The sequence below is a fragment of the Pantherophis guttatus genome, chromosome 18 (genome assembly GCF_059756535.1).
Source record: "Pantherophis guttatus breed Tessera chromosome 18, ASM5975653v1, whole genome shotgun sequence".
Classification (NCBI taxonomy): Eukaryota; Metazoa; Chordata; class Lepidosauria; order Squamata; family Colubridae; genus Pantherophis; species Pantherophis guttatus.
The window spans coordinates 10520704-10548635 of record NC_142080.1 but is presented as its reverse complement, the minus strand read 5'-3'; the positions used below and the strand labels follow the sequence as shown (position 1 = coordinate 10548635).

The window sequence follows — 27932 nt, the reverse complement described above, 5'->3', positions numbered from 1 at the left end:
TATTTCCCATTGCAAAGAATATTTTTATTATTCCCACCATCCAATTATTTGCTATTCAAGAGCAAAAAAACACAAATGTTTTTGCGTTTTAAATGTTATTTTTTAAAAGCTGGCATAATCCAATCCCCAAAGACTTTAAATCATAAAAAACTAAAAGTGAATAGTTATGTCTGAAAATCTCTAATGCCAGTTTCCAAAAAGTGTCATTTTTATGACACTGCAAATTATATCGAGTTCTCCTTTATTACGTCAGCCTGCCGGTTAGTATTGCTTTGTTAATCTGTAGAGTTTAAGAAGTGGAGTTCCCGAGAGCCTATTAATCTCTTTAAAAATATTCAGCTTCTATCTAGACCAGTGTTTCTCAACCTTGGGAGCTTGAAGATGGGTGGACTTCAACTCCCAGAATCCCCCAGCCAGCGCTGCTGGCTGGGGGATTCTGGGAGTTGAAGTCCACCCATCTTCAAGCTCCCAAGGTTGAGAAACACTGATCTAGACTATCTTACTGAACACTTGCAAATGTGGTGAACTGTTAGGACATCAAGAAGCATCACCAATGATTGTTCCGTTGAGACCCCTGGAAAATGTGCAAGGAAGAGCAACAAAGATGAATAAAGGTGTGGAGGCTACATCGAATGAAGAACGGTTTTTTGTGGCCCCTCCAGCAGCCAAATCGGAGGAGGACGAGGAGGAGGTGTGGGAGTCAGGCAACCTGAGAGCTCCGAGGGGGAAGAGGGAATGGAGCTATCGGAGATAGGGACAGAGCCTGGGCCGTCCGTCAGCCCTCAGATGGAGAGTCGACAGCCCCCAGGTCTGGAGGTGGCTGATGAGGAAGAGGAGGAACAGCTGGGTTCTGTGCCTGATATGCAGATGCACAGAAGGCAGAGGAGAGGAGAGCAGTGGAAATCTATGGGCCAGTCTTTAGGACGGAAGAGGCCACCGCTGCTAGCGAAGCCCCATCCTAGCTCTGGGGATAAAAGGCAGGGGACGGAGATGAATAGATGTGGCAGACAACTCATTCCTCTCCCTACCGGACGGATTTGTTAGTCTGTGGTGAGAGAAACTTTTTGCCGGGGCTGTTGGCGCTCCTAACAAAAGAATCATTGATTTAACTTCAGAGGGTTTCTCATGTATGGGGAATTGAGTCAGAACAACGGTTGAGGGAGTTAGACACGTCTAGCCTATCAAGCACGATAAGGATTAAGGGGGGACACGATAGCAGTCTTCCAATATTTGAGGGGCTGTCACAGAGAAGAAGGGATCAAATTATTCTCCAAAGCACCGTAAGACAGGATGAGAAGCAATGGGTGGAAGCCAGTCAAAGGGAGATCCTGTTGTGGCTCCGACTCCCGAGGCCGACTTATCGGGAGGGAGAAGGCTCCGAACATGAAGGAGAGGAGTTGGCCAGGCCTCCCTCTCCAGGACCCTCCTCTCTGGCAATGCCTCAGGTGTCTCCCGTAGCAGAAGAGATTGGTCAGGAGCCAGTTATCTCCTCACAGTCGGACAGTGAAGGAGATAAGTCTTGGCTGGATCCATGCCAGCGTCGGAGAGACAAGCGCACGCAACAGAAAAGGAGGCGTGCCAGAGATTAAGCTGAGTCACTGGACCACACCCCACAGGGGTTATAAAGGGGTGAGGTGGCCATTCAGGCTGTGACGGACAAAACTAACTACTATCGAGTCACATTGCATCTTTGGAAACAACATTATCTGCCTTGGATTTAATTACAGACTGGACTGGACAATTCTTGAACTGTGTGTATCTTGTTTATGAGTAAAGTTCTAGGCAAGCAGCTACTGGGTTGCTGCCAATCCTCTTATCAAAAGAATTTGGTTGTCTGCCAGTTTATTTAACCCCCGGCTGTCTGTTTGTGTGCGTGTGTGAGACGGGGACAGAACAGATCCAACCTGGGAATAAGAAATTTCCTGACAGTGTCAGCTGTCACTTTATACCTGCTTGTGCCTTGCTGGGTGTATTATGCAGGGACAATCTGCCATGATCTGTGGGGAAGGGGGATGAAGGGAAACGGGGGACAGAAAGTGCTCCAAAGTCACGGGGCTGGAAGAAGGAGGAGGCCACATATCAACCTGGACCCAGACTGGCCCTTATAGAAACATCTTGCAAGAACTTGATTGATTGGTGGGCAGCAGGAGGCAGGCAAGCAAGCAAGCAAGGGAAAACTGGAACTTATGTGATTTTGGTGTGTGAATCTCAGTTCTGGCTTTGCATTATTGTCATTCACTTGACCTTTATGAAACTATACCTTTTTAAACCAAAGTTGTTAAGGCTTATTCTTACTTAGAGGCAGGTCTGACAGGAACCCTTGACTCGGGAAGTTGTGGCTGCTCCATCACTGGGGGGGCGGGGGTGTGTGTTAAGAAAAGACGGGACTCACCATTTGTCCGAAATGATATAGGATCTCTTGCGTGAGCATGGAGATGGAGTAGAAGACCTCTGAGGTCCCTTCCAACTCTCTTATATCTGTGTCCTAAAAATCAAGTTTATTTCGATAAAAACGATTCCAGCTCCCAAGTCTATTTTTCCAGTCTTTTTTTTTCCTATCGGGAACGAAATCTAAACAAATGGAAGACGGGCAATGAAGTCAAAGGAAGACATTCTCCAGGCCATACCGGTCTCTTCTGCCACGAAGCCAGGAGACAATTCTGGCCCGAGATGAGTCCAGAGACCATCTGGAAATGGGGATTTGAGAATTCAGTAGAGATACGGGAAAATCCGGTAGGGGACACGCCGGCAATATTCGTGCCACGCCAGCCCGTACTTCCTCAGGCACTGGTGCTCGTCCCGGGCATCCCGATGAGCCAGCAGCAAGGTAAAATAGATGATATAAAAATAAGGCAAGATGTGAGTGAACCCTGCAATGAAACCAAAAGGAAGTTTTTCTGACTTAGGCTTCCCCAAAAAGCACGAAGCAGAATCCTGGTCCCGGCAAAACCCCTTTTGTGAAACAAACAGTGAATTCCTCTCATTCGCCTTCAGCAAAGGGAGAATTTACAGGCACAGACCTTTATCTGGCTTGGAGAGCTGCCAGGTCGATATCTTCAAAACTCGGCAAAGAGTCACGAACCAATTAAGCGAACTAATTGTCTCCTGCAAACTCCACTCCCCTTCCGCTCCTCTTTTATCCCCTCTGGGAGGGGCCATTCATCATCCACTTGTGGCTTTACTCCTGAGTCGACCCTTGTTCTATAGCTGTTCCCTTCGTTTGGCAACTCTGTGCATGCGCACACTGGGAACAGGCTCCCGCTGTTCGTCTGCCTCACTGATGTTTGACTCGGAAGGCAGCTGACAACTGTCAGACGGCCCTGGCCCCCTCTCTGCCTCCGACGCAGAGCCCTCATCAGAGTCTTCCCCTGTCACTGCGTTTTTTTATTTACCAGATGAGCTACTATTTTTGAACTCTAAGACTCACCGTAGCTTGCCAACTTCTTATCTCTAAGCTAACTGCGCATGTCCACACATCCCACATTCTTTCTTCTAACTTTCTTTGTTCTCCTGCCAAGAGGTTCTCCTGCCAGGAGGTCCGGCAGGAACATTGCCAAAATGTAACTATTAGATTAGTGAGATGTTTTATTTTCTTTATAACAAATAAATGAGTTTTCTTAGAAGATATTTCTTTGGGTTTGTTTTCTTAAAGTATGCTCGCAAGGAAAGGCCACGATCCGCTCCTCTTAATCAGGGTGCAATTACCCAAAGGCAGAATGGGATTAATCAACGCCCTGACATCCCCAGACTCCAGGACTGGCCCATGTTCCTCCCCAACCTCCTCACTGTCCGAATCTGCTGTCAGATCCACTGGCTGTTGGTGGGCGACAACAAAAGGCCAGCTTAGATTGCTGCAGAGAAAGAAATCCGGAGCCTCTCCTAGATGGCTGCCACTTACCGCAGGGCAAGGACCATGCAAAAGCCATGATCAGGTCTCCTAAATAGTTGGGGTGTCGCACAAAACCCCACCAGCCAGAGACCAGGAGGCGCCGACCGGTTGCCGTAGGGATTGTCCGGAGCCCTGGCAGGGGAAAAAAAAGAGCACGATAATATCAGCCCTCGAGCTAAGCCTTACAAAAATACGTAGGGAACATTCATGCGGTCAAAAATATTCCCATTAAAAAAGGATATGCGCACTAATCAATGAAATGGATGCATTAAAAAGTAAAAAATCAGAGGCATCCCAAGAAAATCCTACTCTACAATGTACAACACAGAATAATCGGATTGCAAGGGACTTTGGAGGTCTTCTAGTCCAACCCCCTGCTCAAGCAGGAGACCCTATACCAGTGATGGCTAACCTTTTTGCCGTCGCGTGCCAAAAGCAGGGGGAGCACGGGGGGTCACATGCGCAAGTGCTCACACCCATAATTCAATGCCCCTTGCCCCCCTGCGCATGCACGCGTGACCCCCATGCTCCCCCTCCTTTTGGCACATGATGTCACGATGGGCCCGTAGACCCATTTTTCACCCTCCCCAGGTTTTCTAGGAGCCTGGGGAGGGTGAAAATGGCCTTCCCACCCCCACCCCCGGAGGCCCTCCGGTGGCCGGAAATGGCCCGTTTCCCAACTTCCAGTGGGCCCGGAAGGCCCTTTTTTCACCCTCCCCAGGCTCCAGAGGCTTTCTAGGAGCCTGGGGAGGGCAAAAACGGCCTTCCCCACCCCTCCGGAGGCCAGAAACACCATTTCCCAACTTCCGGTGGGCCCGGAAGGCCCAAAAATCAGCTGGCCCAGCATGCACATGCGCACTGGAGCTGAGCTAGGGCAACGCTCATGTGCCCACAGATATGGCTTTGTGTGCCACCTGTGGCACGTGTGCCATAGGTTCGCCATCATGGCCCTACACCATTCGGAAGAAATGGTTGTCCGGTTTCTTCTTAAAAGCCTCCAGTGTTGAAGCATTCACAACTTCTGGAGGCAAGTTGTTCCACTGATGAATTGTCCTCACTGTCAGGAAATTCCTCCTTAGTTCTAAATTGCTTCTCTCCTTGATTAGTTTCCACCCATTGCTTCTTGTCCTACTCTTGGGTGCTTTAGAGAATAGCTTGACTCCCTCTTCTTTGGGGCAGCCCCTGAGATACTGGAAGACTGCTATCATGTCTCCCCTAGTCCTTCTTTTCATCAAACTAGACACACCCAGTTCCTGCAACTGTTCTTCATCTGTTTTAGCCTCCAGTCCCCGAATCCTCTTGGTTGCTCTTCTCTGCACTCTTTCCGGAGTCTCAACATATTATAGCTTCATTTCTTGATTGCAGGTCCTTGGCTGGCTTAATTGAATTTGTTTGGGGTTGCATTCTATTCTTATTCTATTTTACAGAATTCTATTCTATTTTTTTACAGAATAATCAGCTATGCTGGCTGGAGAATTCTGGGAGTTGAAGTCCACAAGTCTTAAAGCGGCCAAGTTTGAAGACTTCTGATCTAGGTTAAAAGGAAGCAAGCCCACCATGTTGTGTGAATGCACCTGCCACGTTTTGGACTTAGAAATATAGAAATAGAATAACCGAGTTGGAAGGGACCTTGGAGGTCTTCTAGTCCAACCCCCTTCCCAGGCAGGAAACCCTCCACCACTTCAGACAAATGGTTATCCAACATCTTCTTACAAATTTCCAGTGTTGGAGCCTTCACTTGGTTAAGTCTCTCTTGTTGGACCCACCCCACAAACTGAAATGTGTGAAGCTGTACCAACCAGCCACTCTGGGATCAGCGGGATTCCGTCGGAAGGTGTTTTTCTGGGAATTGGCACCACGGAATATGGAATACCCCAGGCCTGCAAAACAAAAACAAAAGAAGACAATGAGATGATTATGGTATATTGAATCATAGCGTCATAGCACTAGAAGAGACCTTAGAGGGCATCCAGCCCAACCTTTTCTCTCAGCACAGGCTCCATCAGATCAACGCTTCCCAAACTAGGCAACTTCCAGCTGTATGGACCTCAATTCCCAGAATTCTCATTAGCGGATATGTTGACCGGAATTCTGGGATTTGAAGTTCACAGGGAAAAAATTCATTAAGGTTGGAAAACCCTGAATGAAATGGATGACCATCCAGGCTCTATTGGAAGGCAACAAAAAGAAAATGAAAAGAGGAGAGGAGAGAAGAGAAGAGGGAATAGTTGGTTATTCTGTAAAAGAATAGAATAGAAGAATAGAATAGAATAGAATAGAATAGAATAGAATAGAATAGAATAGAATAGAATAGAATAGAATAGAATAGAATAGAATAGAAGGATGGGATGCTGTTATTTTATTGCATATCTGTAAAATAATAGAAAATAGAATAGAATTAATAAAGAATGGAATGGAATGGAATAGGATTCAGAATAGAATAGAATATGGAATGGAATGGAATGGAATGGAATAGAATGTAGGATAGGATAGGATAGGATAATATATAGAATAGAATAAATATAGAATGGAATGGAATGGAATGGAATAGAATAGAATAGAATAGAATAGAATAGAATAGAATAGAATAGAATAGAATAGAATAGAATAGAATAGAATAGAATAGAATAATAAAGAGAAGAGTGGAAAGAATGAAATGGAATGGAATAAATATAGAATGGAATGGAATGGAATAAGATTCAGAATAGAATAGAATATGGAATGGAATGGAATGGAATGTAGGATAGGATAGGATAGGATAGGATAATATATAGAATGGAATGGAATGGAATAGAATAAAAATGGAATGGAATAGGATTCAGAATAGAATAGAATATGGAATGGAATGGAATGGAATGGAATGGAATGGAATGGAATGGAATAGAATACAATATGGAATGGAATACAATATGGAATGGGATAGGATAGGATAGGATAGGATAAGATAGGATAGGATAATATATAGAATGGAATGGAATGGAATAGAATAAAAATGGAATGGAATAGGATTCAGAATAGAATAGAATATGGAATGGAATGGAATGGAATGGAATGGAATGGAATGGAATAGAATACAATATGGAATGGAATACAATATGGAATGGGATAGGATAGGATAGGATAGGATAGGATAGGATAGGATAGGATAGGATAGGATAGGATAGGATAATAGAGTTAGAAGGGACCTTAGACATCTAGTCCAATCCCTCCTCCTCCCACCCTTCGCTCAAGCAGGAGATAACCAAAGCGTTCTGTGCGTGCTCAGAGGGCCCATTTGCAGCCTGACTCACCGTTTAGCAGGACGATGCCCCCGGCCACAGGCAGGCTGAGCTTCTGGGGGTGAGTTACGAGGAAGCAGGACTGGAGGCTGTACAGGAACGGCACCCAAGCCAGGTCCCCATAAGCGAGCATGAACCCAAAGCCATCGTGGACGATATCCATTGTGGTGAGAACGGCCTCCTGCAAAATATTCCTAAATGTCAGCCACAAATTTCTGGCTGGGGAATTCTGGGAGTTGAAGTCCACCCATCTTAAAGTGGTTGAGAAAGACCGCTCTAGCTTCATGCAGCTGTGCAAACAGTTGTAGATCACTCAAAGCAGTGAGTCAAGCCAGATCGCGCGACCAGCCTTTATGCCTCTAAAAGGATTTGCTAGCCAAATAATCTGGGAGTTTCTGAGTTGGGGAAATATTTCTGTCTCCCACGTTCCAAGGAGAACTTGTTAAATCCCCCTCCCATTTCCCCGTGGCCAGGCCTGCTGGCCGTGGTTTAACCTACCTCATGCCAGAAGGCATCTACCACGTAGAGAAGCTGGAAGGCATTAACCAGGATCATGGCCAGAGAGGGGCTGCCTCTCAGCTCCGTCTCTTTAACCAACATTGCCATGTTGATCAGGGCCTGTGGGAGGGAGGAGACAGTCAGCCCAGCGATGGGAACAAACTCATCTTCAATTTCCCTATTCGTTTCCCCCGTTTTTCCCACCATACTGGATTTTAAAAACATGTGGATAAAATTAGGGAGCTGGAGGCTAAAATTTATTTTACTTTACTTTACTCTATTTTACTTTACTCTACTCTACTCTACTCTACTTTACCTCTACTCTACTCTACTCTACTCTACTTTACTTTACCTCTACTCTACTCTACTTTACTTTACCTCTACTCTACTCTACTCTACTTTACTTTACCTCTACTCTACTCTATTCTACTCTACTCTACTTTACCTCTACTCTACTCTACTCTACTCTACTTTACTTTACCTCTACTCTACTCTACTCTACTCTACTTTACTTTACCTCTACTCTACTCTATTCTACTCTACTCTACTTTACCTCTACTCTACTCTACTTTACCTCTACTCTACTCTATTCTACTCTACTCTACTCTACTCTACTCTACTCTATCGGAAGTTCAGGAAGGCCCATTTTCATCCTCCCAGAGGCTCGAGAAAAGCCTCCAGAGCCTGGGGAGGGCAAAAAGCCCCCCCCCTTGGTGCAGGTGGCCGACTAAGCCACACCCACCATGGCCATGCCCACCCAGCAACCGGGCAGAGAACCCTTGGCTAAAATTTACGAAGCCCACCCCCGACGCTTACCCAGCCAAGGAGACCCGGCCGCAACTCACAGAAGAATTTGAGATCAAAGACCCCAAAGCGCGGGTTCAACTCGTGGCCCATGAAGAAATCATAAATGGGGTTTCCTGCAGGAGGGGAGAAAAAAACCCACAACGTTTTCTGAAACTTTTGAAGAGCCCTGGGTGAGCGGAATGGCCTTTGTTCCTCTCCTACGTCCCAGGAAAACTGCCCAATTCCGGTACAGGTAAGTCCTCGGGTGACTTGGAGGTCTTCTAGTCCAACCCCCTGCTCAGGCAGGCAACCCCTATACCCGTGATGGCAAACCTATGGCACGCGTGCCACAGGTGGCACGTGTAGCCATATCAGTGGGCATGCCAGCTCAGCTCTGACGCGCATGTGCATGCCGGCCACCTGATTTTCAGGCCTTTTGGGCCCACCAGAAGTAGGGAAAACAGCTGTTTTCTGCCTCCGGAGGGCCTGGGGGTAGGTGGGGGAAGGCTGTTTTCGCCCTCCCCAGATGCATAGAGAGGATCTGGAGCCAGGTGACAAAGAAAAACGGGCCAGGAGCAAGGGGGGAGGGGGGATTGGGCACGCATACTCAGGGTGGGGCGCAGGGCGGGGTGTGTGCGAACCTCCCCTGCCCTCCCCTTCCTGGCACGCGATGACAAAAAGGTTAGCCATCACTGCCCTATACCATTTGAGACAAGTGGCTGTCCAATCTCTTCTTAAGAACTTCCAGTGTTTGAGCGCCCACAACTTCTGGTGGCAAGCTGTTCCCCTGGTTAATTGTTCTCACTGTCAGGAAAGTCCTGGGTTGCTTCTCTCCTTGATTAATTTCCAACCACTGCTTCTTGTTCCGCCTTCTGGTGCTTTGGAGAATAGCTTGACTCCCTCTTCAGTTGTGGAGTTGCTCCAACACTGGAGGCTTTTAAGAAGAGACTGGACAGCCACTTGTCTGAAATGGTCTAGCTAGGGTCTCCTGCTTGAGTAGGGGGCTGGACTAGAAGACCTCCGAGGCCCCTTCCCGCTCTGGTATTCTATCATCTTAAAGTCTCCAAGGGGGAAAAACACTACGCTTAGTCTATCTTAAGACAGGTGGACAAGATTGCAATGGGGATTGAGTTCCCTCTTCCTCCAGGTTTTTCCTCATTCCGCAGCCCCCACTGAGTTTTTCCAGATTTGGGGGACAAATCCAGGGGTGGGCTACTGGGGATTTGCAGGGGTTCGGGACAGGGGGGGTTCTAATTGTTTTTACTACCGGTTCTGTGGGTTTGGCTTATTTTGTGGGTGTGGCTTGGAGGTCATGTGGCTAGGTGGGCGTGGCTAGCTGGTCAGAGTCATTTCTGGAAGGTCCTCGCACTTACGATCAGTCCTCGCACTTACGACCCGACTCATTTGTTTGCTTTTAACACTGATCAGCGGTAGGACGGCCCTTTGAAGCCCCCGGCAAGAGTTTAAACAGGTTTTTTTCCCTCTAGTCATCAGCTGGGACTCAGGAGGCAGCAATAGATTGGGGGTGGGACCAAATAAAAGGTAAGACTAACGTGGGGGGGTGGGGGGGGAGGGCGGGGGGGGGAGAACCGGTTCGGTGACATCATATCGTCACTGCTACCGGCTCGGCCGAACCGGACCGAACCGGGAGGAACCCACCACTGGTTCGGGAGAACCTCTAGCTAAGATTCTGTGCAGTTCGGAGAACCCCCCAAATCCCACTCCTGGCTGGCCACGCCCACCCCATCCCCTCTCAGGAGTCCCCATGCGGCCTGTTTTGGATGCAGGTAAGTGCAGGGCGAAAAACAGGCCTACTGGAAATTCAGGAAGGCCCTTTTCCGGCCTCCAGAGGGCCTCCGGAGCCTGGGGAGGCCGTTTTCGCCCTCCCGGAGGCTCAAAAAAAGCCTCCGGAGCCCGGGGAGGGCAAAAACACCCCGTCCTCCACCATGGTGCAGGAAACCGACTAGGCCACGCCCACCATGGCCACAGCCACCCAGCAACTGGGCAGAGAACCCCTTGCTAAAATTTTTGAAGCCCACCCCTGGGGGGGGGGAGACCCTCACCTGAATTCCCACCGGGAGCCAGGGCTGTCTCTGGGGCCAGAAGGGCCTTGAAATAGAGAAGGACGCTGAGGCCGAAAGCCAGGATGGTCGCTGCAAAGGCCAACTGCAGAATGTGGTCGTAGATGTAACTCAAGCGCAGCCCCCCGGCCAGTCCGGCGCCCAACATCAACGCTGTGACCAACATGGCGTGGAAACCTACCCGAAATGAAAAAAAAAACAGGGTGGGGGATTTGTACCCCAAATTTATTTATCTATCTATCTATCTATCTATCTATCTATCTATCTATCATCTATCTATCTATCTATCTATCTATCTATCTATCATCTATCTATCTATCTATCTATCTATCATCTATCTATCTATCTATCATCTATCATCTATCATCTATCATCTATCTATCTATCTATCTATCATCTATCTATCTATCATCTATCTATCTATCTATCATCTATCTATCTATCTATCTATCTATCTATCTATCATCTACCTATCTATCTATCATCTATCTATCTATCTATCTATCTATCTATCTATCATCTATCTATCTATCTATCTATCTATCTATCTATCTATCTATCTATCATCTATCTATCTATCTATCTATCATCTATCTATCTATCTATCTATCTATCTATCTATCTATCTATCTATCTATCTATCTATCTATCTATCATCTATCTATCTATCTATCATCTATCATCTATCTATCTATCTATCTATCTATCATCTATCTATCTATCATCTATCTATCTATCTATCTATCATCTATCTATCTATCTATCTATCATCTATCTATCTATCTATCTATCTATCATCTATCTATCTATCTATCTATCATCTATCTATCTATCTATCTATCTATCATCTATCTATCTATCTATCTATCTATCTATCCATCTATCTATCTATCATCTATCTATCTATCTATCCCCTCTATCCATTATCTATCTATCTATCTATCTATCTATCTATCTATCTATCTATCTATCTATCTATCTATCCCCTCTATCCATTATCTATCTATCTATCTATCGAATTTCTATACCGCCCTTCTCCTTTCGGACTCAGGGCGGTGAACAGCCAAAATAAAAGCATTTATACATAAGGTACGATTAAAAATAGATTTAAAATAATTAAATTTGGTCCATAGTTTAAAATTTATCAATTTAAAATCCATATCAAAATTTAAAACCAACCATAAAATCATAAAAATCAAGAGAGACCGGTTCAAAATGAGACCCACGGCTCAATAGTTATAACTCAATAGTTATCTCTGGGAACTCTAAAAACTCAACTAAGGCAAAGAATTGACTGAATCGTCATCTTCTTTTAACGACCCCATAATCCTTTGCAGGGTGGAGTGAATGGAGCTGAATGTTTACTGGCCGGATGCCTTTCCTGTCGCCAGTGCGGAGTTTTGTAGAATTGACTGAATGCTTTAATTATAATGGCGCTTCTTTTTAATTTTCTCCCCATCCTTTCTTTTAGAAGTTTTGGAGTGAAACTTCCAGCATTCATATCTACTATAGTCCTAGCGATACCCTACTGGTTTTTAAAAATATTTTGTTTTATTCAAAGTTAAAATACAAACTCAAAAAAACAAACAACAACAAACAAACAGAAGAAAACCAAATCAGACAAAAAAGGGAAACCACTTCTGGACTTTGTGCTTGAGGTGGGGAAAAAAATGAAACTCTGATTTTGGGTTTTATTGATTAGATAGGCCTGTTGTTATAGAAATGGCTAGTTTGTACAGGTAGTCCTCGACTTATTTATTTATTTATTTATTTTTCAGATTTCTATACCGCCTTTCTCCTTTCGGACTCAGGGCGGTGAACAGCCAAAGTAAAACACTTTATACACAAAAGTTAAAATAGATTTAAAATAATTAAATAATTTGGCCCATAATTTAAAACATTTCAATTTAAAACCAATTTCAAATTTTAAAAACCCATCATAAAATGACCACAATTGAGCCCTAAATTTCTATTGTGAAGTCAGACATTTGTTGAATGAATTTTGCCCCAGTGCACGACCTTCCTTGCCACAGTTGTTAAGTGAATCGCTGCATTTGTGAAGTTAGTAACACCGTTTTCAAGTGAATGTGACTTCCCCATCGACTTTGCTTGTCCGAAGGTTGCAAAAGGGGATCACATGACCCTGGGACGCAGCAACAGTCATAAGTATGAAGCAGCAGCCAAGCTGTCTGAATTTTGATCACGTGACCACGGGGACGCTGCAACGGCCATAAGTGTGAAAAGAGGGTCCTAAGTCACTTTTTTCAGTGCCGTTGTAACTTCAAACGGTCACTAAATGAACTGTCGTAAGTCGAGGACTTCCTGTACTTCCGATGTATATTTCTTAATTAAATTGCCTAAAACAAACCAATTTGGGGAAGCCATGCTACGGCTATCTTTTGCCAAGTCTCTCCCACCCACCTCCATTTGTCCCCCCATCCCTTCTGATTCCTTTGTTTTTCCAAGCCTTTTTCATCATGTAACAACATCGCCAAAAAGGCATTAAAGAGTTGTTAACCTAATCTTGCATAGCTTCTTCTCTGGTAATATTGTACTGCTAACCAGAGCATACAAAACCTTTGCTAGACCAATTCTCGAATACAGCTCGTCTGTCTGGAACCCACACTGCATACCGGACATTAATACAATCGAGCGAGTCCAGAGATATTTCACGAGAAGAGTCCTCCACTCCTCTGCTCGCAAAAGAATACCTTATTTTTATTTTTTTATTTTTTTTTAAATTTGATTTATATGCCGCCCTTCTCCGGAGACTCAGGGCGGCTTACAATGCGTTAAGCAATAGCCTTCATACTTTTGTATATTTATACAAAGTCAGCTTATTGCCCCCACAAACTGGGTCCTCATTTCACCTACCTTAGAAAGGATGGAAGGCTGAGTCAACCTTGAGCCTTGGCGAGATTCGAACCCTGCAGTAATTGCAGACAGCTGGTCTTAATAACCAGCTTAATAACAGGGTGCCTTAAACCCCTGTACTACCAAGGCTTATGTCACCAGGCTTGAAATTTTGGGCTTAGAAAACTTAGAACTATGCCGCCTTCGGTCTGACCTGTTGGATCCTTATCCTACCGTTGGGTAGATAATATACAAAACTATGTTCTGTATCTTTAACTGCTACAAGATGACTAATTGATTAATTGGCTAAGCAGACATAAAAGAAGGCAGGAAGTTCATTCACTCCTCCTCGAGCTATTAGAAGGTTGAACTGCTGAAAGGAACTGTGCCGGTATTACTGAAGGAACTGGAATTGTAAGCAAACTATGTTTTTGTGTTGAGCCTTGATTATTTGACGAAGTGTTATCTTTGTTTTAAGAAGCCAAGTTTGTTTGTTTTACTACAAGTAAAGACTATTTGTTTTTCTATAAACGTTCAGAGGCCACGATCCCGGGAGCGGGTCGAGGTGTCGAGCGGATCTCGACACAGAGTCTGAGAGTATCTGTGTTTTTGCTAAGCAACGCTGTCTGGTCCGTTGCACTATTTTGCAGAGGGCAGTTCTACCCTCAACATGACCTAAGCGTAGTACACAAAATTATCTCCTACAACGTCCTACCCAGTGGTGGGTTGCCCCCGGTTCGGACCGGTTCGCAAGAACTGGTTGTAACTGGTGAGGCCCCGCCCACCACCCCAGATGTCATCATCAGTGATCTGCGCATGTGATCCCGTCGCGAATCGGTAGCAAAGGTAAGTAGAACCCACCCCCTGGTCCTACCTGTCAATGACTGTTTCAACTAATACACAAGCACACAATAGATACAAACTTAAGTTACACCGCTCCAAACTCGATTGCAGAAAATACGACTTCAGCAACAGAGCAGTCAATGCCTGGAATGCACTCCCTGATTCTGTGGTTTCTTCCCCAAACCCCCAAAACTTTAACCTTAGACTGTCTACTGTTGACCTCACCCCATTCCTAAGAGGTCTGTATAGAGCCTGGTGGCTCAGCAGACTAAAGCACTGTTATTAACATCCACTTACATCTGCTGCCTGCAATTACTGCTAGTTCAAATCTCCCCAGGCTCAAGGTTGACTCAGCCTTCCATCCTTTCTAAGGTAGGTTAAATGAGGACCCAGTTTGTGGGGGCAATAAACTGACTTTGTATAAATATATACAAAAGTATGAAGGCTATTGCTTAACGCACTGTAAGCCGCCCTGAGTCTCCGGAGAAGGGCGGCATATAAATCAAATTTAAAAAAAGAGGGGGGGAGGCGTGCATAAGCACATCAGCTTGCCTTCCGTCCCTGTCCTAATGTCCCCATTTATTCATATCTATTTCATTAATTCATAATCATGTTTATACCAGTATCTGTTATCTTACACATGCTTGACAAAAATAAATAAATCAATAATAAATCAATAAATAAAATATCTACCGTTAATGCGATATTGCAGCCGGCTCTTGTCCCGGAGGAGGCTTCCTTCCGTGATCTGTTGGGGAATCAGGGTGGATAAAAATCAATGATTTTTTTTAAAAAATAAAAAAAATCAGATTTTTTTGATTTAAATCGGATTTTTTTTAATTTAAATCGGATTTTTTTGATTTTTATCGAATTTATTTTAATAAAAAACTTTTGGGGTAAAAATCTATCGTAAGATGGTTTTCTATTTAAGATACATAAATAATTTTGTTTATTCAGCCTGAAATGGAGCCTAGTTAGGTAGCAGGAGGCTGTAGAGTCTGCAATATTGAGACTGTCGGTGAGTCAACAGTGGGTCAAAGGAGTAGCAGAGGTGACAGTTGCTCTTTAAAAATTATGATTTAAATCGAGTTGATTTAACTCAAGCCTTTTTACTAGTGATTTAAATTCTGATTTAAATCAACTCGATTTAAATCAAATCCACCCTGTGGGGAATAAAATAAAATAATAAAATAAAATGAAACCATCAGAGTTTTCCTAAGATCTTGGCAGCCGTCCATCTAGCCCGACAAAGCAGAAATTAATACCCACCCAAATGGGCACTTGCGAATGAAAAAAAGTTTCGTTTAACCACTGCAAGCAATTCATTTAACAGCCATGGCCAAAACAAAAAAAAAAGAGGTCGTAAAACCGGGAAGAAATTTAACGATGTTTGCTTTGCAACAGAAATTCTGGCCTCAGTTGCGGACGTAAGTCGAGGACCATCTGTCATAATGAAAAGTTATTCTGAGCAATAGGGTCCAACTCTTCTTATTTATTAGGGATAGAATGCCGATCGTCTTTTTGGTCCTTTCTTCTGCCCAAAATTGAAAATGCCTTCAAATTTGCTTGAACTTTGCTTGTTGGGTGCTGCAGCTCTCGTAACTCCATTGTTCTGCCCCAGCTCCGGATTTCCGAAGATATTGACGGTCCTTATCAATTTTTTTTCTTTTTTTCTTTAATTTGATTTATATGCCGCCCTTCTCCGGAGACTCAGGACGGCTTACAATGCGCTAAGCAATAGCCTTCATCCTTTTGTATATTTATACAAAGTCAGCTTATTGCCCCCACAAACTGGGTCCTCAATTTACCTACCTTAGAAAGGATGGAAGGCTGAGTCAACCTTGAGCCTTGGCGAGATTCGAACTTACTTTAATTGCAGACAGCTGTGTTAATAACAGGGTGCTTAGACCACTGTACTATCAAGGCTCTTTAATTCTTCTTTAATTTATTAAGTAGCAAGAATAAACCAAAGTCCGGCAAAAGTTGGCAACCAGTCCAGAAAGCAAGATACGATAAGACTTTTCCAAAAATGCTCTGATGATAATTACAAGTTGTTTCTAGCAAGAAACTTACTAACGGCGTGTGACTTAAATAGGCTAAGGGAGTGGCCAATTATCCTCAAGCCTTACTCTCGAGAAGACCTCCTCCTCCTGTGTAGCCACTCCTGCCTTTTGGCAGCCCTGCGTGCCCGAGCATTGAGGAGAGGCTCCTCCACTTCACTCTCTCCACTGGAAGGAGCCTCTGGAGGTTCTGAAGGCCCTGGCTGAGTCTCTCTGCCTCTGGCATCACATCCTCTTGGGCCTCCTCACTGTCCGATGCGAGCGCCGGCTGCGCAGGCTGTGGCACGACACCACACCAGCCTCCTCGTCATCGGGATCAGCCACGATCCGTGCAGGTCGCTGGCGGGGCACAACAATGCCTTCAAATTTACTGTTGTCCTTTTTTATAACCATTTTACACTCTGCTGATCCATCTTCCATCTCTGTACAAGCAGAATAACAGAATGGGAAGGGACCTCAGAGGTCTTCTAGTCCAACCCCCTGCTCAAACAGGAGACATTCAAGACAAATGTCCGATCTCTTCTTGAAATCCTCCAGTGATGGGAGCACTCAACAACTTCTGGAGGCAACTTCCACCCAGTGGATTAATTGTTCTCACTGTTAGGAAATTTCTCCCAGGAAAAAAAAAAAAACCCAGGATGACATCCCATACAACTTTTCTTCCCATTATACAGATGAGGAAAACTGAGGCCAGAGCCGACAGTGCCAGCCCATACAAGAGCCTTACCTTCCCCACGGGCAGCCGGTAGAGCAGGGCTTGGAACGCCAGCCAGGCCAGGACCAGAGCAAAGTCTCGGGGGCTCCAGAGGGAGCGGAGGGAGGGCAGCGGCCAGGGGGGGCTCAGCGCGCTTGCCTGCTCTGTCCTGCAGACCAGCAGGAGGTAGAAGACGGTGCTGGGCATCACAACCATTAGGAGGGCTACCCCTGTAAGGAGGAGGAGGAAGAAAAGGAGGAGGAGAGGAAGAGGAGGAAAAGAAGAAGAGGAGGAGGGGAAAGAAAAAGGAGGAGGAAGAAAAGAAGGAGAAGAAGGAAAAGGAGGAGAAGAAGGAGAGGAGGAGGAGGGAAAGAAAAAGGAGGAGGAGGAGGAAGAAAAGAAGAAGAGGAGGAGGAAGAAGAAGAAGAAAAGAGGAGGATGAGGAGGAAAGAAGAAGAAAAAGAAAAGGAGGAGGAGGAGGAGGAGAAGGAAAGAAGAAGAGGGAAAAAGGAGGAGGAGGAGGAAAGAAGGAGAAGAAGAAGAAGAAGAAGAAGAAGAAGAAGAAGAAGAAGAAGAAGAAGAAGAAGAAGAAGAAGAAGAAGAAGAAGAAGAAAAGGAGGAGAAGGAAAGAAGGAAAGAAGAAGAAGAAGAGGAGGAGGAGAAGGAAAGAAGAAAAAGAGGAGGGGAAAGAAAAAGGAGGAGGAGGAGAAGGGAAGAAGAGGAAGAGGAGAGGAGAAGAAGACAGCCCTTGTTACACAACTGGGTTCAAATCCCCCTTTTCCATCCCAAAGGCAATCAACACAACAGTCGTTTTGCAGGGTGAGATGGGCGGCCAATCAATGTGTAATCCATTTAATAAAAAATAAATTTTATAAATAAATAACTCGCCCAGGTTCACTTTGCATAGTGAGATGGCTGGCAGATAAATTTAATAAGTCCCTTTTTTTATATAAAGGAACATGCTCCAAAGAGACGCCTCGGATAGTCAGGCACATAAATTGAAAAAAACCAATCAATAAATAAATAAGCTGCCCAGAATCACTTTGCATAAATGAAATGGGCAGCATATCAACGTAATAAATCAATCAATGAAAAGTTATTGTTGTTCTGACCCAGCCTTAAGCCGGAAACAAGAAACAGACTCCTGGCTAACGAAAAACTCCTCCTTATGTGAATTAATTCCATTCACCTACCGAAAAGTCCAGACAATAGTCCTTCAAGGAGTTAACTGCGGTAACAGACCTTATCGGTTCCTTACCATAATTGCCAGGCCGGGAGGTCCCAGCCGAAAGGCTGCAAATTAAGTTCTGGCAAAAGCAGCCTTTGATGCACGAAACGCAATGAGCGAAATCTCCAGAAATACGAACGGTTGTCTCCTACGACCACCAATCTCCTTTCCTTCTATTCCCCAGCCAGGGAGGGGCCATTCAGCACCCACATGTGCTTTGCTTCCCGAGTCGACTCCTTGTCCTCCGTTGCTCTCCTCTCCTAACTGCTCTGTGCATACGTGCATCTGGAACAGGCCCCAGCTGTTCTTCCTCCTCACTCATCTCAGCCTCCGAAGGCAGCTGCCTCTCCGGTCGCTGGGAAATGTCGGACGGCCCTGGCTCTATCTCTGCGTCCGACACAGAGCATCCATCAGAGCCTTTCCCAGACTCCAAAACTGCCCCAAGTTCCTCCCCAGCCTCCTCATCGTCCGAGTCTGCCGCCAGCTCTGCTGGCAGCTGGCAGGCCACAACAATTGGCCCTCTAACTCTCCATTCAGTCCTTGGGGGGCCCCTGGGGTCAGTCCCTCCCTCTCAGCCTCACAGCCAAGGTGGAGAGGGGGATGGACTAGAAGCATCATCATTTTTCAACCTTTCCCTCTTACAGGTAGTCCTCAACTTACAACAGTTCATTTAGTGACCAAAGTTACAACGGAACTGAAAAAGGTGATTTGTGATCATTTTTCACACTTACGACCATTGCAGCATCCCCCATGGTGACGTGATTTACATTCGGATCAGTGGTGGGTTGCCCCCGGTTCGCACCGGTTCTCTAGAACGGGTAGTAAAACCAGCGGGAGGCTCCGGCTGCCGATCCCGACATCATCAGAACGCTTCTGTGCGAGCAGCCCCGTTCTACTTACCTTTAAGATAAGTAGTGGGTTCTATTTACCTTTACTACTTTACCGGTAGTAAAGGTAAGTAGAACCCACCCCTGATTCGGATGCTTGACAACTGACTCACATTTATGACGGACGCAATGTCCCAGGGTCACGCGATCCCCTTTTGCGGCTTTCTGACAATCAAAAAGGAAGCCGTATTCACGTTAACAATCAAAAAAGGAAGCCATATAACACGTTAACGTGTTGCTAATTTAACAACTGCAGTGATTCCCTTAACAAAATGTGGCAGTAAAATGTAAAATTGTAAAACGGGACAAAATTCACTTAACAATTGTCTCGGTGTCAGGTTTTCAGGCAAGCACGTCAAGATGCATTTATCCTAGTGCTGACACTCGGTTTGCAACATAAATTTTGGGCTCAATTGTGGCCGTAAATTGAGGACTACCTGTAATCTGGTCCTTTAAAGGAGGGATTAGAAGGGACAATCAAATATGAGAATTGGAGATATCAAAGCTCTGGGCTCCCCCCTCCCCAATTCTCCTCTTCCTTACCAAATACACCCCCAAATTCCAGTTCTCTGGTGCGAAGAACCTTCAGCCGATCCATTTTTTCCTTCCGAGCTCAGATCCCGAAGCGTCTTCGGTTGTGATTTTTTTCCACCCCCACGGAGAACTCCTGCACCTGTTTTATGACTTGATCTCCATTAAATAGCCGACACCGGGCACCGTCTCAATCTGCAGGGGGGGAAAAAAAAATCCCATTTGGACCGAGCGCAATTGTGTTCGACAAGGCTGGAGCTGCAGCGAGAAATTTGGAAGAGCCTGAATATTCCCACTTTCTCCAGCTGGCCGAAGGATCCCCCTTCCCATTGAAATCCATCTTCGAACCAACTAATTTACGTGGAGAATAGATTTTACGTCGGCATCCTTTTCTCGGTGTGTAAGCCGGGCTTGTAATTTGAGATGCGCTGCCTTCTTTTTTTAGAAATTAATCACAATGGGAGCATGCGAAGTCTCCCACAGGGCTAACAAAGGACAACCAGAATGGATCTCCTCCTTCCTTCTTTACTCGCGTTGGGAATTTTTAACCTCCGGTTTGGGATTCAGGAATATTGTGCAAAACACAATATTTTCACACAATGCAGCTCTCCTGTTGTTGCTGTTTTTTTGAAATTTTTTCTTTTTCTTTTTTAAAACATAAACATAAAACACATCTTTTCAAAACGAAGCATTGATCCGGTCATAAATTGGTACAATTACTAACAAATCTTAATTTTCAAATAACACAACTTAATATTTTACTCAATTATTTCCCTAAATTCTGTCTATTTAACAATGCCGTTTTCCCAAAAACCCATTACTTAAATCTTTAAATCCTAACCAAATATCATTTCATTTTTCTTTTTACTTAGATGAATGTATTTTAAAAATCTAAATCATTACAATTATTATAAGCATTTAAACATTATTTTAACTGTTGCTCCCAATATAATCATCTTCATTGATGTTTATCCCAACATAACATTCCTAATTTTAATTATTAATCCCAACATAATCATCTTATTTTTACCGCTAATCCCAGCACAATCATCTTTATTTTAACTGTTTATCCCAGCACAGTCATCTTCATCTTCATTTTAATCATCATCTTTTGCAGCTCTCCTATTTTGATTCCTGCCTGGGTGTGTGCAAGCGTGCCTGGGTAGGATTACACAACATCATTTTGCATTCTGTTATTCGGGTAATCCTTCGACTTACGACCGCAGCCGAGCCCAAAATTTCTGCGGCTAAGCGAGGCATGGGTTAAATGAACTTTGACACATTTTATGATCTGTCTTGCCACAGTTGTTAAGTGAATTACAGCAGTTGTTAAACTTAGTAATACGGTTGTTAAGTGAAACTGGCTTCCCCCATGGGGGCTCGTCCGGGATTTGAACCCGGGACCTCTCACACCCAAAACATGAATCATACCCCTAGACCAGTGATCAGTGGCTAACCTTTTTGTCATCACGTGCCAAAAGTGGAGGAAGCATGGGGGGGGGGGTGTTCAAGCGCATGTGTGCCCACACCCATAATTCTATGTGCCTCGCCCCCACGCATGCGTGTGTGACCCCCCCGTGCCCCCCCGCTTTTGGCACATGATGGCATGGTGGGCCTGGTAGGCCCACTTTTTGCCCTCCCCAGGCTCCAGAGCCTTTCTAGGAGCTTGGGGAGGGCAAAAACAGCCTTCCTCACACACCCCCAAGGCCTTCCGGAGGCAGGAAACAGTCTGTTTCCCTACTTCCGGTGGGCCCAGTAGGCCCATTTTTCACCCTCCCCAGGCTCCAGAGCCTTTCTAGGAGCTTGGGGAGGGCAAAAGCAGCCTTCCCCACCCCGCCAGAGGCCCTCCGGAGGCCAGAAACTGCCCATTTGCCGTCCGGGTGGGGAAGGCTGTTTTCGCCCTTCTCAGGCTCCTAGAAAGGAGAGCAAAAAACAGGCCTTCCTCACACACCCCCAAGGCCCTCCGGAGGCAGGAAACAGTCTGTTTCCCTACTTCCGGTGGGCCCAGGAGGCCCAAAAATGAGCTGGCCGGCGCATACATGCACACCGGAGCTGAGCTTGCGTGCCCACCGATATGGCTCCGTGTGCCACCTGTGGCATGCGCACCATAGGTTCGCCATCACGGCCCTAAACCAACGAGCGTCTAAATTTCAATCACGTGACCGTGGGGATGCCACAACGGTCATAATGTGAAAAACGGTCACAAGTCCGTTTTTTTCAACGGGGTTGTAACTTCGAGCGGTCATTAAATGAACTGTCATAAGTCGAGGACTACTGTAAAATGCCTAGTTTCTCTAATCGCTCTGCAATGGTAGAAGGCAATGATAGAAGCCAGATTCGCTTAACGGCCATGTGATTCACTTAACAACTGCAGCGATTTCGCTTAACAACCGCTGCAAAAAAAGATTGTAAAATCAGGCTTGAGTCACCTACACTGCCTTGCTTAGCAATGTCAATAACTGGTCCCAGTTGTAGTTGTAAGTCAAGGACTCCCCGTATATTTTTTTTCCAGAGTCAAAAAGGGTAAAATAGCTATTATATATTATTTTATTATCTATTATCTATTATTTTAGGATACATTTCAATAGGAGAAACTCAACTACGTTTCTTATGATGTCAATGGCCTAACCTCTCTTTTAAATTTTTTTTAAAAATTTTAAATTTTTAAAATTTTAAATTTGTCTTATGAATTGGGGTGTTTTAAATTTTGTTTTTCGGGCCAATTATTTAATTGTATTTTAGTGGTTTTTTAACATTTGTATTATATGTATTTTATTTGGCTGTTCACCGCCCTGAGTCCTTCGGGAGTAGGGCGGTATGCAAATTCAATTAATAGTAATAATAATAATAATAATAATAATAATAATAATAATAATAATAATAATAATAATGGGAGGAAGGAACTTTTGCAGAGAGAGGGTTTTTTTTTGTGAACTCAGACCCTAACGCAAGGATCTGCAACCTTAAACATTCAAAGAGCCATTTGGACCTGTTTCGCACAGAAAAGAAAACACCGGGAGCCACAAAAACCTGGGTGGGCGTGGCCAACTCGACGTCACTCACTTCTATCAGTCACATGACCACCCCTTAGCCACGCCTACCCAGCTGGTCATTAGGGCAGAGAACCAGTTGTTAAAAAACACCGGGAACCACAAAATCCTTTTGACATCTCTCTCTCCCTCCCTCCCTCCTTCCTCCCCTCTCTCTCCCTCTCTCTGTCTTTCTCTGTCTCTGCCCCAGCCCCTTCCCCATTACCCGCCATCGCCCTTACCTTCTCAGGCCAGGCAAGGAGTGACTGGGAGAGGAGGGCGAGGAGGAGGGGGCCAGCCAGTAGTGGGATCACCTGACAGGGAGCCACAGCAGAGGGCCCAAAGAGCCACATGCGGCTCCGGAGCCGCAGGTTGCTGACACCAGCCCTAACGTCACAACAGGAAGGGGGAGGAGTTGAATTTTCATTCTCTTGTAAAAAAAATCACACTCTTAACATAAACCAACTATCTCATGCACGGATATTTGGGGTCCTGTTTTGTTGGCTAAGACGCTGAGCTGGTCGATCGAAAGGGTTCGGCAGTTCAGCAGTTCGAATCCCTAGTGCCGCGTGACGGGGTGAGCTCCCGTGACTTGTCCCAGCTTCTGCCAACCTAGCAGTTCGAAAGCAGGTAAAAAGAAATGCAAGTAGAAAAATAGGGACCCCCTTTGGTGGGAAGGTAACCAAAGGTGAGCCTTTGGCGTTGAGTCATGCCGGCCACAGGACCACGGAGACGTCTTCGGACAGCGCTGGCTCTTCGGCTTTGAAACAGAGATGAGAAGCGCCCCCTAGAGTCAGGAACGACTAGCACAGATGTCCGACGGGAAAATTTACCTTTGTTAGGAAATCCTTCCCTCCGTGGCTGATTAGATTCTGTACATCAGAATGCATTGGTGCACCAAACTGCATGTGGTGCACAGCAAGGCCTTAAACTTGCAACTTGCATCTGGCATGCAAAATGCGGGAAATGCCAGCGCGGAAGAGGAGGCATTCCACAAAGGGATCTGGGCATCGTATCCGGAGCCACTGACAGCCCCACTGAAGGATTTGATTGACCGAATTAAACAGCATCCCACCAGGCAGCCTGAATGAGGCTCCTTCCAGGTGAGTCCAGATTAGATTAGATTAGATTAACAGGGTCGGAAGGGACCTTGGAGATCATCTAGTCCAACCCCCACCCCCGTCCAAGCAGGAGACCCTACACCATTTCTGATGGTGTAGATGGCAGTCGAGTCTCTTCAAAGGGATAAAAAATGAGAGAGATTTCTGCCCCGGCAGACAAAGACATTTCGGGGACCCAAAGGCTTCCCACTCCAATCTTGCAGATTCTCAGGATTCTCATCCGCCCCTGTGAAACCCACCCACCCCTTTTAGAAGTGCCCTCCTGCCTCTCTTCAGCAACCTCCCCAAGGAGGATGGAGACACCCCCCTCCCGTGTCTCCCCTTAGGGAGGCTCACCTGTGCGAAGGATGCCAGGAGGTGCACCTGTCCTGCAGAGTGTCTGGCCAGGGAGCCTGACAGCTGGCTACCCCGCCCTCTGCCCATGCTAGCCCTAGGCAAGGAGAGCCAATCGCCTCCCAAGGATGGAATGACGTCACGGGGCAAAGAGCCTATCCGGGTGGTAGGAGGGCACCTTTTCATCCCAGGTTGCCTTTCATCCCTTTCAGCTCTTCTGGAGATGGGAGGGAGGAAGGAAGGAAGGAAATAATAATAAGCGAGGAATTAGGTAGAAGAAAACAGGAATGAGAGACGAATTGGGGGAAGAAAAGGAAGGGAGGGAAAAAGGGAGGGAGGGAGGAAAGAAAAATAGGAAGGGAGGAATTAGGTAGAAGAAAACAGGAATGAGGGAGGAATTGGAAGAAAAGAAGGAAGGTAGGGGAGGGAGAAAGGAAGGAAGGAGGGAGGAAAGAAAAATAGGCAGGGAGGAATCAGGTAGAAGAAAACAGGAATGAGGGAGGAATTGGGAGAAGAAAATGGAAGGAAGGAAGGAATTAGGTAGAAGAAAAGAGGAATGAGGGAGAAATTGGAAGAAAAAGAAGGAAGGAAATAATAGAACAGGAGGAATTAGGTAGAAGAAAACAGGAATGAGGGAGGAATTGGGGGAAGAAAATGGAAGGAAGGAAGGAAAAATAGGAAGGGAGGAATTAGAAGAAAACAGGAATGAGGGAGGAATTGGAAGAAAATAAGGAAGGGAGAGAGGGAGGGTGGGAGGAAGGAAATAATAGGAAGCGAGGAATTAGGTAGAAGAAAACAGGAATGAGAGACGAATTGGGGGAAGAAAAGGAAGGGAGGGAGGGAGGAAGGGAGGGAGGGAGGGAGGAAAGAAAAATAGGAAGGGAGGAATTAGGTAGAAGAAAACAGGAATGAGGGAGGAATTGGAAGAAAAGAAGGAAGGTAGGGGAGGGAGAAAGGAAGGAAGGAGGGAGGAAAGAAAAATAGGCAGGGAGGAATCAGGTAGAAGAAAACAGGAATGAGGGAGGAATTGGGAGAAGAAAATGGAAGGAAGGAAGGAATTAGGTAGAAGAAAAGAGGAATGAGGGAGAAATTGGAAGAAAAAGAAGGAAGGAAATAATAGAACAGGAGGAATTAGGTAGAAGAAAACAGGAATGAGGGAGGAATTGGGGGAAGAAAATGGAAGGAAGGTAGGGGAGGGAGAAAGGAAGGAAGGAGGGAGGAAAGAAAAATAGGAAGGGAGGAATCAGGTAGAAGAAAACAGGAATGAGGGAGGAATTGGGAGAAGAAAATGGAAGGAAGGAAGGAATTAGGTAGAAAAAAAGAGGAATGAGGGAGAAATTGGAAGAAAAGGAAGGAAGGAAATAATAGAACAGGAGGAATTAGGTAGAAGAAAAGAGGAATGAGGGAGGAATTGGGGGAAGAAAATGGAAGGAAGGAAGGAAAAATAGGAAGGGAGGAATTAGAAGAAAACAGGAATGAGGGAGGAATTGGAAGAAAATAAGGAAGGGAGAGAGGGAGGGTGGGAGGAAGGAAAAATAGGAAGGGGGGAATTAGAAGAAAACAGGAATGAGGGAGGAATTGGAAGAAAATAAGGAAGGGAGAGAGGGAGGGTGGGAGGAAGGAAATAATAGGAAGGGAGGAATTAGGTAGAAGAAAACAGGAATGCAGGAGAAATTGGGGGAAGAAAATGGAAATAAGGAACAGGAAAGAAAGAAGGAAGGAAGGAGAAAGAAAGAGGGCAGGAAACGAGGGCAGGAAGGAAAAAAGGACCGGAGAAGAGAAGGAAGGGAGAAGAACAGGAGGGAGGAGGGAGGGGAAGAGGGGAGGGGAGAGAAGGAAAGAAGGGAGGAAAAATAGAGAAGGGAGTGAGGGGGGAGGAAAGAGAGAGGAGATAAACCAAAAAAAGTTGCTCCCAAAGCCTCAGAGGTGCCCCCACCCCGCAAAATGCCCCCTCCATATCAGCAGAGTACAATTTTCTCCCCCAAGTAGGCAAACACACATATTTGTGTGGGGAAATGCGGCCCTTTTACAACCTGTGGACTTCAACTCCCAGAATTCCTGAGACAGCTTGGCCACATTTGTCCACCCTTTGGTCACTGAAAGCTGCAGGGGGAATTCTGGGAGTTGAAGTCCACACGTCTGAAACTTGCCCAGGTTGAGAAAGTCTCTCTCTCTCTCTCTCTCTCTCTCTCTCTCTCTCTCCTAATTGCTGCAAATAAATACTCCCGCCTCAAGTTAAAGCAATAATTGGCTTGCCTTCTGAACCAATGGCAAGGCAGACACCCTTATTTCCGGCCCCTCCTACCTGCTTCCGTTTTCCTACAGATCTCGCAGGTAAGGAGGGCTGTTTCGTTCTTGCCGAATCCATTGATAATCTTAATTATATTTTTGCCATCCGTGCTTATTATAACCTTGGAAATATTTTACCCAATGCAAGGAAGAAATCCCCATCAAGCTGTTATCAGATTATTAAACCCTTTGTATATTTTTAAGCCATGATTCCAACGTGGTTTGTTCCATGCGGGGCGCCTGGGATGACACTATGCTGGCTTCCTTAAAACCCAAGATTTTATGCTGAAATGAAACCCAAATTCTAACCCCAAATGTTAAATAAACCAAATTTAAATTTATTTTGATGATTTAATATGTAAATATAATGTATTTCTTGTATGGCATTCGCTATAATGTATAGAAAAATTTAGACTTTGTTTTTTATATTTATTTTATATTTAATATTTATTTCAATTTTTAAAAATTTTAAAATTAAAAATGGTTTAAAATAGCAGTTTTGGGATTTTTATGCTTAAGTCGGACGGGACACCTTTAATTCTGCTTCCTTGTTAGCAATGTGCAGCTTTATAAAGTATAATGGTATTGTGGTTTATTTTTTAATCTGTTGAAGGTATTTTTACAGGCAAGACTCCATCATGTTAACTCAGAAATGTTATTAGTTTGAAGTTTCTAGTCCAATAATCCCACGTGAGGCTTCATTGTTAGAATCCAGAACTTCGGTGATAGCACAGGGCGTGCAAAATGCAAAATTTTTAAGCTAAACAGAATATAAAATACACAGTTTAACGAAACTAAAATAAATATAAAAACCATTTAAAAAAAAAAAGCTAAAGGAAGGGATCAGTAAATAAATATAAAAATTAATATATGGCAAACTTAAATTGTAATGATATATAGCATAATATATACAAGATACACAGTTAACAAAATATGATTTAAAAAAAACATAGGTAAATATATAAACATGAAAATTAATATATGGCAAACTATAATATATACCGTAGGATAATCTATACAAAATACACAGTTAACGAAACTAAAATTAATATAAAAACCAAATTTTTTTTAAAAAAACAAAGCTATATGAAGGGATCAGTAAATAAACAAAAAAATTAATATATGGCAAACTTAAATTGTAACGATATATAGCATAATATATACAAGATACACAGTTAACAAAACTAAAATATGATTTTAAAAAAACAGGTAAATATATAAACATGAAAATTAATATATGGCAAACTATAATATATACCGTAGGATAATCTATACAAAATACACAGTTAACGAAACTAAAATAAATATAAAAACCAAATTTTACAAAACAAATCCCATAGGAAGGGATAAGTAAGTATATAAGCATAAAAATTAATGTACGGCAAACTAAATTATAATATATAGGATAATATACAATATATTGAGATTTATAAAGTATAAGACAATTTAATATATATGATTGATGCAATAAACCCTTTTTTCAAACATGTTACTGTGGGTTATATTAAAGAAGTAAAATTAATACAATAATA

The 27932-nt window shown here is 44.5% G+C and overlaps 1 protein-coding gene across 1 annotated transcript; it reads right to left on the bottom strand.

Moving 5' to 3' along the window:
- Window positions 1–7: 7 nt before the first annotated feature.
- Window positions 8–25078, bottom strand: TM7SF2 (transmembrane 7 superfamily member 2). The gene is made up of 11 exons (XM_087881262.1): window positions 24115–25078; window positions 19641–19823; window positions 17016–17212; window positions 14922–14976; window positions 10515–10709; window positions 8482–8585; window positions 7666–7785; window positions 7180–7348; window positions 5689–5769; window positions 3899–4021; window positions 8–2870 (listed from the first exon to the last, which is right to left on the bottom strand). Exons 2-11 carry the CDS (start codon window positions 19693–19695, stop codon window positions 2710–2712), a joined length of 1260 nt encoding a protein of 419 aa, XP_087737388.1. The 5' UTR covers window positions 19696–19823; window positions 24115–25078; the 3' UTR covers window positions 8–2709.
- Between the last annotated feature and the right edge of the window lie 2854 nt (window positions 25079–27932).

Excerpts from the sequence above, each read along its gene's own strand:
- TM7SF2 (XM_087881262.1), bottom strand. The coding sequence starts at position 19,695 with ATGGATCGGCTGAAGGTTCTTCGCACCAGAGAACTGGAATTTGGGGGT. Across the intron at positions 17,213-19,640 it reads GGAATTTGGGGGTGTATTTG|GGGTAGCCCTCCTAATGGTT; the intron begins GTAAGGAAGAGG and ends TCCTCCTTACAG. Across the intron at positions 7,786-8,481 it reads GGCCGGGTCTCCTTGGCTGG|GCCCTGATCAACATGGCAAT; the intron begins GTAAGCGTCGGG and ends TCCCTCCCACAG.